Genomic DNA, 13,040 nt, shown 5'->3' on the forward strand with positions numbered 1-13,040 from the left:
GCGCGTGCACACATTTACCACCTTCCTGAAAAGATCACAGAGACCAAGGCCATTGGATTGTAGAAACAGGAGAAAGGGGAATATAATGGTACAAAATTACAATATACTGTATATTAGGTTCATGATATCAACTGGCACCCAACAATGCTATAGGAAAGAGATAATTCTGCATGATATTTGTAGAAATATTGTGACCAAGATTTTTTTCTGTTTCATACATGTTTTAGTATCTAATATCACTGTAGGTCACAACAACATTCCAGCTCGTATTTTTCATACTAATAATTAAACTTCATAGAAGTTCAAGATTTGTTAGTTTTTGTTCTTGATATTACCAGAATCTGAAAATATCTTCAACTCTTTACAATATTTACATGTTTTGTAATGGTTAAAAGATAGTAACCCACAGTGATCTTTTACCCAGTATAGATTTTTTCCTACGTATAGCTAGGTGAAAGTTCATATTTTTTTTGTATCACCCCCCTCCCCTGTTTTTTCGGCCATATTCAGAGGTGCATGCAAATCCAATATTTATGGATCCAATCAATTTGTCTGTCACATTGTGTATGCACCAAGATACCTTAAAGACAAAGGGCACGGTAAGGATTTATTTGTGAAGGAATTGAAAGTTGGGAAGTGTTTGGAGAATCTGATTTCCCAGATGCCCTCAGACATACTTACAAACCACTTATAATGCACATTAGATCCACCCACATGCCATTCATATGCCCATTGGGCAGTACGGATGGTGTAATGTTTAGCATTACTACCTCACAGCGCTGAGGTCATGGGATTGATCCCCACCATGGCCCTAACTGTGCGGAGTTTGTATATTCTTCCCAAACTTGCATGGGTTTCCTCCGGGTACTCTGGTTTCCTCCCACAATCCAAAAATATACTGGTAGGCTAATTGGCTCCCAACAAATTAACCCTAGAATGTCTGTGTGTGCGTGTACATGTGGTAGAGAAGTGTAAGCTCCACTGGGGCAGGGACTGATGTAAATGTTCGAATATTCTATGTAAAACGCTGCAGAATATGTGTGCGCTATATAAGAAACTGCTAATATATAAATCAGGCCAATTCCACATGATTCCCGCCACTGACAGAATATCACTTCTTAGCCTAAGAGCAGAGACTCTTCCCTCATTCTGGGTAGCTCTATTTATACCCCCAGAATAGCCTCAGGTTATATGGGTGTGTTTAATACATAGGAATACAATACACATTATAGAGGTTGAGTATCCCTTATACAACATGCTCGGGACCAGAAGCATTTTGAATTATGGATTATTCCATATTTTGGAATATTTTTAGATTTCAATGAGTTATCTAGAAGATGGGAGCCATGTGTGAACACAAAATGCATTTGTGTTGTATAAACACTTGAAATATATACAAATATATTTTATTTTGCATGAAACAAGGTTTGTGTACTATCTCAAACACTCAATTTGAATGCTAAGCAATTTTCTTGCACATATATAGAGCCAGTTACAGATGCCGCCAATAGTGCCAGTTACAGATGCCGCCAGTAGTGCCAGTTACATATCATGTCCCCAGTAGTGCCAGTTACAGATGTCCCCAGTAGTGCCAGTTACATATCATGTCCCCAGTAGTGCCAGTTACAGATGCCACCAGTAGTGCCAGTTACAGATGTCCTGAGTAGTGCCAGTTACATATCACCCCAGTAGTGCCAGTTACAGATCATGTCCCAGTAGTGCCAGTTACAGATCATGTCCCAGTAGTGCCAGTTACAGATGTCCCCAGTAGTGCCAGTTACAGATCATGTCCCAGTAGTGCCAGCTACAGATGTCCGCAGTAGTGCTTTTAGTAGAAAAAAAAGTACATGTACATTCCGGAAACTATAGTTTTCAGAATAATTTGGATAGCAGATAATCTGTATGAGTAAATCAGACATAGAGCCATCCTGTCTCAATGCTGTCGAGAGGGGGAGCGGGTATTTTTTTTACCTGAGCCCGGGTCCCGTTCCCCCCTCCCTGTTGCATGGAGCTTTGCAGTGTGTAGAGAGGACAGGCTGCTGCTGCAGCACAGCCTCTCTCTCCCGCTCAGCACATGCTGCTCAGTGCTATGTGCTGAGTGGGGAGAGAGACAGCAGCCTGTTCTCTCTCTCCCTGGTTGGCTGCCCGTACCCAACCCGCACCCCCTGCTACAATGATTTTTTTTTACAGGGCTGTGGCCACACCCCCTCCTGTTGGCCATGCCCTTCATTGGGTGCGCTCTTTTCTCTGGGCTCAGCGGCGCTTTCGGTGGCCCTGTCCTATTTGACCAGCTTCCGTACAAAGGGATACAGATGGTTGGTCGACCTAATGATGGTCAACAGTCATTGGGTCCACATACAGGAAGGTCGACAGGTGTCTAGGTCGTCATGGCTCAAGGTGGACAGGAGTCTAGGTTGGAAAATGGCTGCCATTTATTCAGAGATCTGCACATACGCATTAGAGTCCGAACCCTCTAGCCCTGTGCTGAGCGGCTACCGGCAGAGAGGAGGGGCCTAGATTTAGGAGGCTACATATGGGCCATCTTCTCAGTCAACACGCCCCTGAATTGGGTGTTAACAGAAGGGGCAATGGGGCAGATGTATTAAGCCTTAACAAGAGATAAATGCAAGGGTGATAAGGAGAGATAAACGTCCAGCCAATCTCCTGCTAACTGCCATGTTACAGGCTGTGTTCGAAATAAGTCAGTAAGGAGCTGATTGGCTGGACGTTTATCTCTCTTTATCACTCTTGCATTTATCTCTTGTTAAAGCTTAATACATCTGCCCCAATGTTACGTAAACTTTGAGTGTCTCCATGCAGAGGTGTACCTAGATATTCCTAGGCCCCATAGCAAAAGTTTGTAAGGGCCCCTATTTAGCAGCTGATGGTGATAAATGTATGTAAAACATATTACTTACACAGCAAAGATGGGCCCCCTGCAGAGGACCACATGCGATAGGGTGTCTGATGTGTACTGCAATGTATCGGGAGTCACCTGTGTTCCGTGGCACTCACAATTCCACACCTGTGATCCTTGGCACTCCCGATTCCACACCTGTGGCAGGGATAATGTATTAGAGCATATGAAGAATATCTCTATTACCTATTACTGATGCCTGGTGGGGTATACTTAGAAATAAGGTTCAAATGATTGGTTATACAAGCTAAGGATTAGGTGGCACCACATGAGTGGAGGGAGCGCAGACTAGATGGGATAAAGTCAGAGTCATCCGTGAAATGTACGTTGGACCTTTACCGACAATATTGATATACAGTATGTAATCTTGTCCAAATCAATGCTATCGCAGATTTAACATGTGGAGAAGGCAGGTTATATCAGCATTACACTTAAAGCAGACAACTCCAGCAATGGTTGAATGTCCGCACTCAATAATACCCCTTTCAGACATACTACCCGGGATTTTAGACTGGGTTCAAACCCGGGTTTTTAAAAATCCCTGGTCCACTGCAGGTGCGCAGGACCCGGGATTTTAGAAGACTAAAATCCCGGGTAGAGCCTTTCAGACATACCCTAGTCCCGGGATAGTGCGCGTGCACGTGAAAAATAGCAGAACTGTTGCAGGGCATGCTGGGATGTGTAGTTCAACAACAGCTGGAGGGCCGAAGGTTCCCCATCTCTGCACATCCTGGGGAGGGGGATGTAAGAACCAGTGTTAAGTGCATATGCTGAAATAATGGATGGGTTAAGTGAGCAGTTAATAAACGCTAGGGGCAGCCCACCGCTTACCACTTAGCGCTAATGTCCCCAGTGCCGGTGCAAGGTTTTTGGAACCCTGGGCAAAAGTTCAGCTTACCGCTCCCACCACTGACACACCAATATGACCTCAGGTGAAAATTTGAAGATAGCGTCTTAAATAGTCATAGGGGTATCCGGACTCATGATAGCTTGACTCTAGGTCGAAAGTCATAAGGTCTACTACTATTGGTCGACATTCAAAAGGTTGACAGGGTCAAAAGGTCGATAATAAAAATGTGAAAAAGGTCGACATGCATTTTTAGCAAAATTTTAAGCCGACGTGCCAACAGGCGGTATTTCATGCCCTACCATCTACTATGGTGTGGAGGGAGAATATAATAGTGTGCCGAGCGCAGGGAGGCACCGAGCATGAAGCATGGCGAGCTTAGCGAGCTATGCCAGGGTACGCAATACACTATATCAACATAGACACAAAAAACATGAAATACTCATGTCGACGGTTTCCATGTTGACCTTTAGAATGTCGACAATGTCAGCATTTTCAATGTCGACCTTTTGACCCCGTCAACCTCTTCACTGTCGACCTTTGGACCATGTTGACCTTTTCACTGTTGACCTTTGGACCCTGTTGACCTTTTTAACTGTCGACCATTAGTGGTCGACCATATGACTGTAGACCGGTTTATTTATTATTTATTTACAGTTTCTTATATAGCGCAGCAGATTCCGTTGCACTTTACAATTGGAAATAACAGTGATTAAACAAACTGGTTAGATACAAACTGACAAGTAGGAGGGCCCTGCTCGCAAGCTTACAGCAGTATAGGGATAAAAGGAGGGATACTGTACATAAGGATAGAATTCCATAGCATGGCAGTCCCACCAGATTACTAGACAGTCCTGATGGGATGCAATTAGATATGAATGCTACTGGAGGTTGTGTGGGGGTCCTGAATATGATAGGCTTGCCTGAAGAGGTGAGTTTTCAGGGAACATTGGAAAGTTTGAGGCTAGAGGAGAGTCTAGTGTGGGTGGTAGGGCATTCCATAAGGTGGGTGCTGCCCGACAAAAATCCTGCAAGTGGAAGTGGAAGCAAGTAATGAGTGTGGATGAGAGACGCAGATCTAATATACAATAACCGTCATAGGAGCATGGGACCCTATAGTGATACAAATGAGTGTAGCATGCCACACTTTGGCCACATCGCGATCCCAATACAATAAGCTGCAATAAGCACCCCCCAGATCCTGGAGCCCCTAGGCCGCTGCCTATAGCTTCCTAATGCTAGAGCCAGCCATGGCTGTCCCCTTAAAGCAGGGGTGAGGAACCTTTTTTGTGCCAAGGGCCGTTTGTATGGGGAAAAAATCCTTCGGGGGCCATATGTAAAAATTTCTCTAACATACAGTATTGTACTGCTGCAGCCGTTTGACGCTCTGGCGGCTGCCACTGAATAGGACTGGCAGTCTCCGGCTGCTGTTAATTAAAAGGAATCTCGCAAGAACTACCAACTTCTTGCGAGAATTCCCCTGTACTTGACTCCTGGCAAAGGGTAGGAGGGCCACTCACACCGGCTACGGGGGCCGCATACGGCCCCAGGGCCTGAGGTTCCCCACCCCTGCCTTAAAGCTTCACTGGTGTTGGTGGGCGGGCGATGTATGAATGCCTGTCAGGCATATAGTACTTTGTCTGTAAAAGCCGCTGTGTTTGGGCTGGCGTTGTCCTCTCCTCACAGTAATGCTGTTCCTGCTGGCGGCTCCAGGCCACGCAATAAATCTTGCGACACTAGCGAGATCTCATGCATGCCCAGAGAGCCGGCCGGGGTAGAGCAGAGTGCCGGCGCATGCACAGTACCAATGTGGGTGCCGATAAGGAGAGCCACGGACTGAGGACATAACGTCTCTCTTTATCGGCAATGGGCTGCATGATACATCAGAGTGATTACAGGTACCCGCTTCTCCACGATATCGCATTAGAAGCAGAACCTGATCATTTCAAAACGTTACGTGCATGTTAATACATCTGCCCCACTGTGAGGGTCATCTAAACTTCTACCTGGAGCAATAACGGCCGAGAGATGCAAATATGAAAAGTGTACATACTGCGAGGACAGATAAAATATACTTTCAGAGTAATATCAGCTGTGACCTGCATGCACTGTAAGGATAAGCAAAATAAACACTCTATTTCTTCATTGCTATGGTTGCCCAAAAGAACACGACCAAAAACTCTTAAAAATCACCCGATAATTTCTTTTAATTTAGATATACAGTATGTAATAGACAATACAACATTGCTCCACTGCCTTGTCCATTAATCCCAGCTTTCAACCAGGAACTAAGACAAAATCTTATGAGTGTTGGTGGAAGAGTGGAATTCGATTTCTTAATGATATTTCTAAAAATACTATTTTTCCAAGTTTTGTGGATATTGAAACTCTACATTCAATTCCTCATAAATATTTTTTCAATATCTCCAGATAAGATACTTTCATTTATCGACAAAACAACAAATCACTGCTAGAAACATGACTCCAATTGAAAATTTAGTTTATTGCAGAACAAACACTAAGGGCCTTACAGTATATCAACATTATATCCTTTATTATTAAAACAAGGTTCAAATACAAGAGATTTACATGAATTGGCATGGGAAAAAGACCTGGGAGAACCTTTAGACGATGAGTAATGGTCAGAAATTCACAAAAATGTTTCGGTACTTATGTATTATCTGGGCTCCCATGTTAAATGCACCCCATTTTTTCATACCCCTACTATCCAACTACGCATGGAGTTGATTTTATATAGTGTGGCGAGCGCAGCGAGCCACCGTGCCCGAAGCGTGGTGAGCGCAGCGAGCCCCGCGAGGGGACGCGGTCTCATAAGAGAAACGGGAGTCCAGATATTACATAAGTACCAATGTTTCTTCTAGCTCAATATGTGTAAAACTAAAAGAAAATGCATACAAATTATTATACAGAATGTACTATGTCCCAGTTAAACTTAACAAAATGAATTCTGAATGTTCCTCTATTTGTTGGAGATGTAAATGTATGGAAGGCACATTTCTTCATAAATGGTGGAATTGTCCAGTATTAATTCCACTTTGGAAAGAAATTAATGTGTAATTAGCTCAATTTTAGGAATTCAGGTCCCTTTGAAAGCTGGATCTTTTCTCCTTTCCATGAACATCCAAGAGGCCAATCATGCTCAGAATAAATTATTCATGCATATAGTTCTTGCGACTAGAACTTGTATTGCTAGTCATTGGAAATCGTCAGAACTGCCAACTTTGAATAAGATAATTAATAAAATATGGCATGTTTGTTCAATGGAGTATATAACTAGCATTTTAAATGGTTCTTCAGCTAAATGTATTAAAGTCTGGAACCCATGGAGTTCATATTTCAATATTCCTCAAGCATTTCATTAAAATTATATATATACAAATATATATAGTTTATAAATATTTGTTTTTCTTTCTCTTCGTCTCCTTTATTTCCTCTTCTCTCAAGCATCAGCTGGGTTGGTTCCCCCTTCTTTCCATTCCATTCCTTTACTATTCTTTTCATCTTAATATAATTTTAATTAAAAATTTAATGAATTGTCTATCTGCTATGAATGAAGATAATATGAATATAATATTTAAAAAAGAAAAAAGAAAAAACAAGCTGTTATATTTCTAAAAAGCTTTAGAAGCTTTTGATGCTGTATCTAACAGAATGCTCTTAATATTTCTTTTGAATTTAAGTCTACAAGAAAATTGTAATTGTACTTTATATGTATTCATTGACTTTTTATTAATAAAATTTTTATAAATGATAAGCAAAATAAATACTTATATATAGCACTGTCTATCTGTCTGTCTGTCTGTCTGTCTGTCAGTCTGTCTATCTGTCTGAGGCGGAATATACATTATCATCATCATTATACCTATGGATTTATTAACTGATTAAATAAGATATATAAGGTAATTATATGTATAATATTCTGTTTATTGAGCAATAAATACATTGTCATGCCGGAAGTGACAGTCCGGACAGCCCGCCCAGCGATGGTTGATGGCATGCGGCTGAGTCTGGACATGTTTTCGGAAGTGTCCATTTACTTATGTGAGTTGGTGTGGTAATCTCACATTTAATTATGGTATAGTTATGGCATATTTGATCAAAAGGGGTTTACGCTTTGGTGAAAGGCTGTTGGTCAGTGGGAGTGACTGATGCAGAGCTGGCCATAGGCAAACTAGGCAATTGCCTAGGGCATTTGGAATGCCTAGGGGCACCAGCAGCTTCTGCTTATTAAAATGATATGCAGCATGCCTATATTCTGTCTGAGTGAGGCTGTATCTGCATATGAAATAGTGTATTCATGGAAATCACTGTAACATACTGTAGCATTCCGTATTCAGGTACAGCCTGGTCGCACACAGAATATAGGCATGCCGCATATCATATTAATCATTGGAAGCTCCTTGTGTGTGCTGGTCACAACAATGCAAATAAGATGAATTTTCAGCAAAAAAAGGCACGCAATGTTAGCAGAACTGGCCAGGAGCTGCATGGCCTATTGAGGCAAGGAGTATGGGTATCCAAGTGTAAGGGGCATTATGTGTGTCATGTATAAATGCATTAATAATGTGCAACATATGTGTAACAGGCATTATGTGTGTCATGTGTTTAAGGGCATTAATAATGGGCAACATATGTGGAATGGGCATTATGTGTGTCATGTGTATAAGGGCATTAATAATGTGCAACATATGTGTAAGGGCCATTATATGTGTCATTATGTGTATGAAGGGCATTAATAAAGGTTGGCATAATGTGTAAGGGGCATTATGTTTATAAGGACATTAATAATGTGTGTCATGTGTAAGGGGCATTACTGTGTGGTATTGTCAGGGAAGCCGAGAGAAAGGGGTAAGGGGTACAAATTACCCAGGCCAAAGTCTGATGGAAGGGCCCAGTGACAGCAGCAGCTCTTCTCCTCTGCCCAGCACACACTGCTTTCTGCTGGGTTGCAGGGTGGCCATTGAGGTGCTTAAAATACAATATTTTCTGAGGATTTTCTTCTAAGGGTATAATGTGAATAATGTGAGGAGTAATGTATATAAGGTAAAGTGGTACTACTGTGTGATGTAACATGAATAAGGGACACCATCGCATGATATAATGTGAATAAAGTTGCACTACTTTGTGGCATAATTTGAATGGGGGTACTATTGTGTGGCCATGCCCCTTCCCAGCAAGAACACACCCCTGTTTGGTCTGCGCACCAAATGTGTGCACTGTTTCTATTTAAAATATTGTGGGTAGGAGCACCAAAATGATGACTGCTGTGATGAGGGTTGATGGTGCTGGGAAAGGGGAGCAGGGTCAGAGGCAGAACTAGTGGTGCTGCTAGGGGACACCAGCCAAAATCTTGCCTAGGGCGTCATTCAGGCTAGGGACGGCTCTGGACTGATGTGTCCTTAAGAGGAGGTACCTGCAGATAGGGATCTGTTAGTCTGTCCTGTTTGGTGTGGTCATGATTAATGCCCTGTTCTGTGGCCAAAACGTCGACCTGACCTATGGTGGACTAATGATGAGTATTCTATCTATGGAATAAATATCCTGCTGAATTAAGTGAAAAAGTTTTTTCTTATTGAACTGTATTTGTGTCCCTAACAAGGAACCACTGATGTGCGACCCCAGGCTACTGCAACATGGTAAGTGAGTGCTGACCAACTCCAAGCTATATATATGTATATATATATATATATATATATATATATATATCTAAACACACACTTGTGGTATGGCGCCTAAATTGTGTTAGTTTCAAGTCCATAAATGGTGTTTATCCAAATAGACATTCAATGAAACTGCTGTTATTCTCCAGATATTGTTTTATTGTTTCTTAGAAGTTCACAGGAAACAGGTAAAAAACTCCCAACGCGTTTCGTCTAGCAAGACTTCATCAGGGGAATACAATATACATCGTTCTGAGTGTGTGTTTATTTATTAACACGTAGATAAAAGATTTTTAAGGTGCTTTGGTCACCTAAGTGTATGAGACCATTAAAAATAATTGAAGACTACTTGTCTTCCCCAGTGGTATAATATCCAACAAAATCCCAAGAGAAGGTGTGGCGAATTCTCCTTTGCACTTGGGCTGGAATTATCGTCTCTCTCTGGTGTGTCCTACTTCAACTGGGGAAGGCAGCTGCCTTCCCCAGTTGAAGTAGGACACACCAGAGAGAGACGATAATTCCAGCCCAAGTGCAAAGGAGAATTCGCCACACCTTCTCTTGGGATTTTGTTGGATATTATACCACTGGGGAAGACAAGTAGTCTTCAATTATTTTTAATGGTCTCATGCACTTAGGTGACCAAAGCACCTTAAAAATCTTTTATCTACGTGTTAATAAATAAACACACACTCAGAACGATGTATATTGTATTCCCCTGATGAAGTCTTGCTAGACGAAACGCGTTGGGAGTTTTTTACCTGTTTCCTGTGAACTTCTAAGAAACAATAAAACAATATCTGGAGAATAACAGCAGTTTCATTGAATGTCTATTTGGATAAACACTATTTATGGACTTGAAACTAACACAATTTAGGCGCCATACCACAAGTGTGTGTTTAGATTGTTGTATTTGTCCCCTAACCCTCTAGGGACATTGTGGTAAGGCTGCCAATAGTATAATTCTTTCTGTATTTAGCGCGATTGGATTATTGGTCTGTATATATATATATATATATATATATATATATATATATATATATACATCCTAACTGCCTACAAAGTAATGAAACCCACTCAATTACACTTAACTATGACCATCTATGAATAAAATGAACCACAAGTGTATTCTTCTTATGCACAACCAAATCTCTGAAATTGATACTTTTTTTTGCCACTTTTCTTGAGATGGATACAAAATAAAAAAACTATACTGTGTGCCTAGCAGTATCACTTTCTCTGTAAACTGGTGGATTTGATTATACAGAATACAAGAGATTGAGATAGGATATCCGAACAGTTTATTTAATGAAAATCATGAAAACAAATCAATACAAATAGCAGGGTAGACCGCCACATAAAAGTTACGGAATTCTATAGTCTGTCCCGCATGTGAATGGTGCGGCTTAGTTTTAAACACAATTTCTGTACTTTACTCACTTACATCAATCTTTCTTCTTCCACTGACTGTTTTAATAATGAACAAATTAATGATTTTTAACCAAATAAGTTTATATTTTTGATTTATAATTGATGTCCATGATAGCCCCCTATCATATATATCACTAGGTGACAAATAGAGGTAATAAAATACCAGGGGTTCCTATATATTATGGATAGTGGACAAATGAACTACACCTGTGCGGAATAGTGTATTTTCTTTCTCTGTTTGCAAAACGTAGACAATGACACTGTGAAGGCCCCATAGACTAAAGGCCCCCATACACTATGCGGTTTGGTCCCGATTTCACCCGATTCAGATGGATCGGGCAGTGAAATCGGGCCAAATCGCAGGTATAGACACCCGGTCCGACCCAATGCGCGGTCCCGTGCGCATCGGGTCAGAGTCAGGAGGTCGGACCGGCTGCACATAAGATTTGCTAAATCTTATGTGCAGCCGGGCAGGGGACACAGGCGGCGGATGCTGGTGAGGGAGATGGGCAGGGGGAGCTGGAGCAGGGAGCTGTCAATGCTCCGTCCGGTGGAGGGAGCAGGGGGGGGGGGGCGGGGGCTTCTAGTAGCACAGAGGCAGCGGACACTGCGGGGGACACAGGCGGCAGTAACGTGGAGGCAGGCAGGGGGAGCCGGGAGCTGTCAGCGCTGGAGAAAAAAAAAAGCCCATACAATGAATGGGCGGCCTGTGCTTGGCTGAGCGCTCTCTCAGCCAATTGCTGACTGGCTGAGAAAGCGCACAGCCAATCACAGGCCGCCCATTCATTGTATGGGCTTTTTTTTTCTCCAGCGCTGACAGCTCCCGGCTCCCCCTGCCTGCCTCTACGTTACTGCCGCCTGTGCCCCCCGCAGCGTCCGCTGCCTCTGGGCTACTAGCAGCGCCCCCCAGCCACCTCGCAGCATCCTCCACCCGCCACCTGGATGTCCCTTGCCCCCCTGCTCCCTCCACCTTGTAGCTCCCCGGGAGTTGCAAATGATACATCGCATGCGATGTATCATTTGCAAAACTTGGCACATCAGTGCCTAATTGTGTGTCCCCCTCCCGGGGAGCTGCAGGGGGAAATCAGGTCCAACTTGTCCTTAGGACAAGTCGGACTAATTTATGGGGGCCTTTAGGCGACTTCTTGGAAAGTAGAACTTGTATAAGATTTCCATTGATCCCCCGGCAGCTACCCAGGAGGCAGGATTCCATATAATACACCGCAATTTTACACTTCCATCCGATTTCGGGTGCATCGGAATTGGGTGAAAAGGGCCCAAATTGCACTAGTGTATGGTCAGCTTTACAATGACACTTCATTACTACTATTACCCTTCTCTTGTTACTACCTGGTCCCATGCTGGATTCTTAAAGATACACTATTTCATATAACTGCTACTGGATAATGCACATAAACTATAGATGTAAATAAGATACCACATCATTAATAAATGCTGTTGTCAGAATAGGCCGAGTGTAGAGTGAAATGCACTCTGGGATGTTTTGTTTGAACAACAGTTTGCAGTGTCTATTATCTCAGAGCAGAAGTGCTGAATCAGTATGAGGGCAAAGGGAGGTTTTCTATAGTCATAGTACTGAAACAAGATCCCCAGAGCTCAGCCCTGCAGGTGTTTAAAAGGCAGATTCTCTGAGGAATCCCACTCACACTCTGCTTCTCCTGTGCACCTCACTGTAGTACAAACAGCTGCCGTCATGTCCACAGAACTGATTGGGACTTGGAGTTTGTCTGAGAGCAACAATGAGGTCTTCAATAAATACCTGGAAGCATTTGGTAAGCAGTTACAGTAGTGATATATATATATAGAGCGGCGAGACATCCCCCCAATTAAGTAACATACCGTACACCTGCCACTCGGACTGTCCAGGTGTACGGTATGTTACTTAATTAGGGGGATGTCTTTGTGAGGGTTGATGGTATAAATGTATGCACAGTTTTTATCATGTTGTCCCTGATGACGAGCTGACAGGCTCGAAACATGTTGGAGGAATAAACAACAAATTCTTTCACCACATGTTGTGTCTCTGAGCGCCACTCCATCGCCTCTATATGTACAGCTACCTTACAGAATGAGGCATACTTGCCTACCTGACCCTCTCCATGCAGGAGAAAATGCTCTGTTCCTGGACTTCCCTGGTAATATATGA

The 13,040-nt window shown here is 42.7% G+C and overlaps 1 protein-coding gene across 2 annotated transcripts in view; it reads left to right on the forward strand.

Annotated features, from left to right (window-relative positions):
• Window positions 1-13,040, forward strand: part of LOC146080263 (fatty acid-binding protein, heart-like) — a 66,441-nt gene that overhangs the window by 26,994 nt on the left and 26,407 nt on the right. The window contains exon 1 of one of the 2 annotated variants that reach the window (XM_083187329.1): window positions 12,432-12,666. The exons of the other annotated variant lie outside the window; for it this stretch is intronic. Coding sequence (XP_083043455.1) covers window positions 12,588-12,666 — 79 coding nt within the window. The 5' untranslated portion in view covers window positions 12,432-12,587. Of the gene's footprint in view, window positions 1-12,431; window positions 12,667-13,040 lie in introns of those variants that run through there. 2 annotated transcript variants of the gene reach the window in all.

The sequence above is a fragment of the Crinia signifera genome, chromosome 5 (genome assembly GCF_055691185.1).
Source record: "Crinia signifera chromosome 5, ASM5569118v1, whole genome shotgun sequence".
In the NCBI taxonomy this organism is placed as follows: domain Eukaryota; kingdom Metazoa; phylum Chordata; class Amphibia; order Anura; family Myobatrachidae; genus Crinia; species Crinia signifera.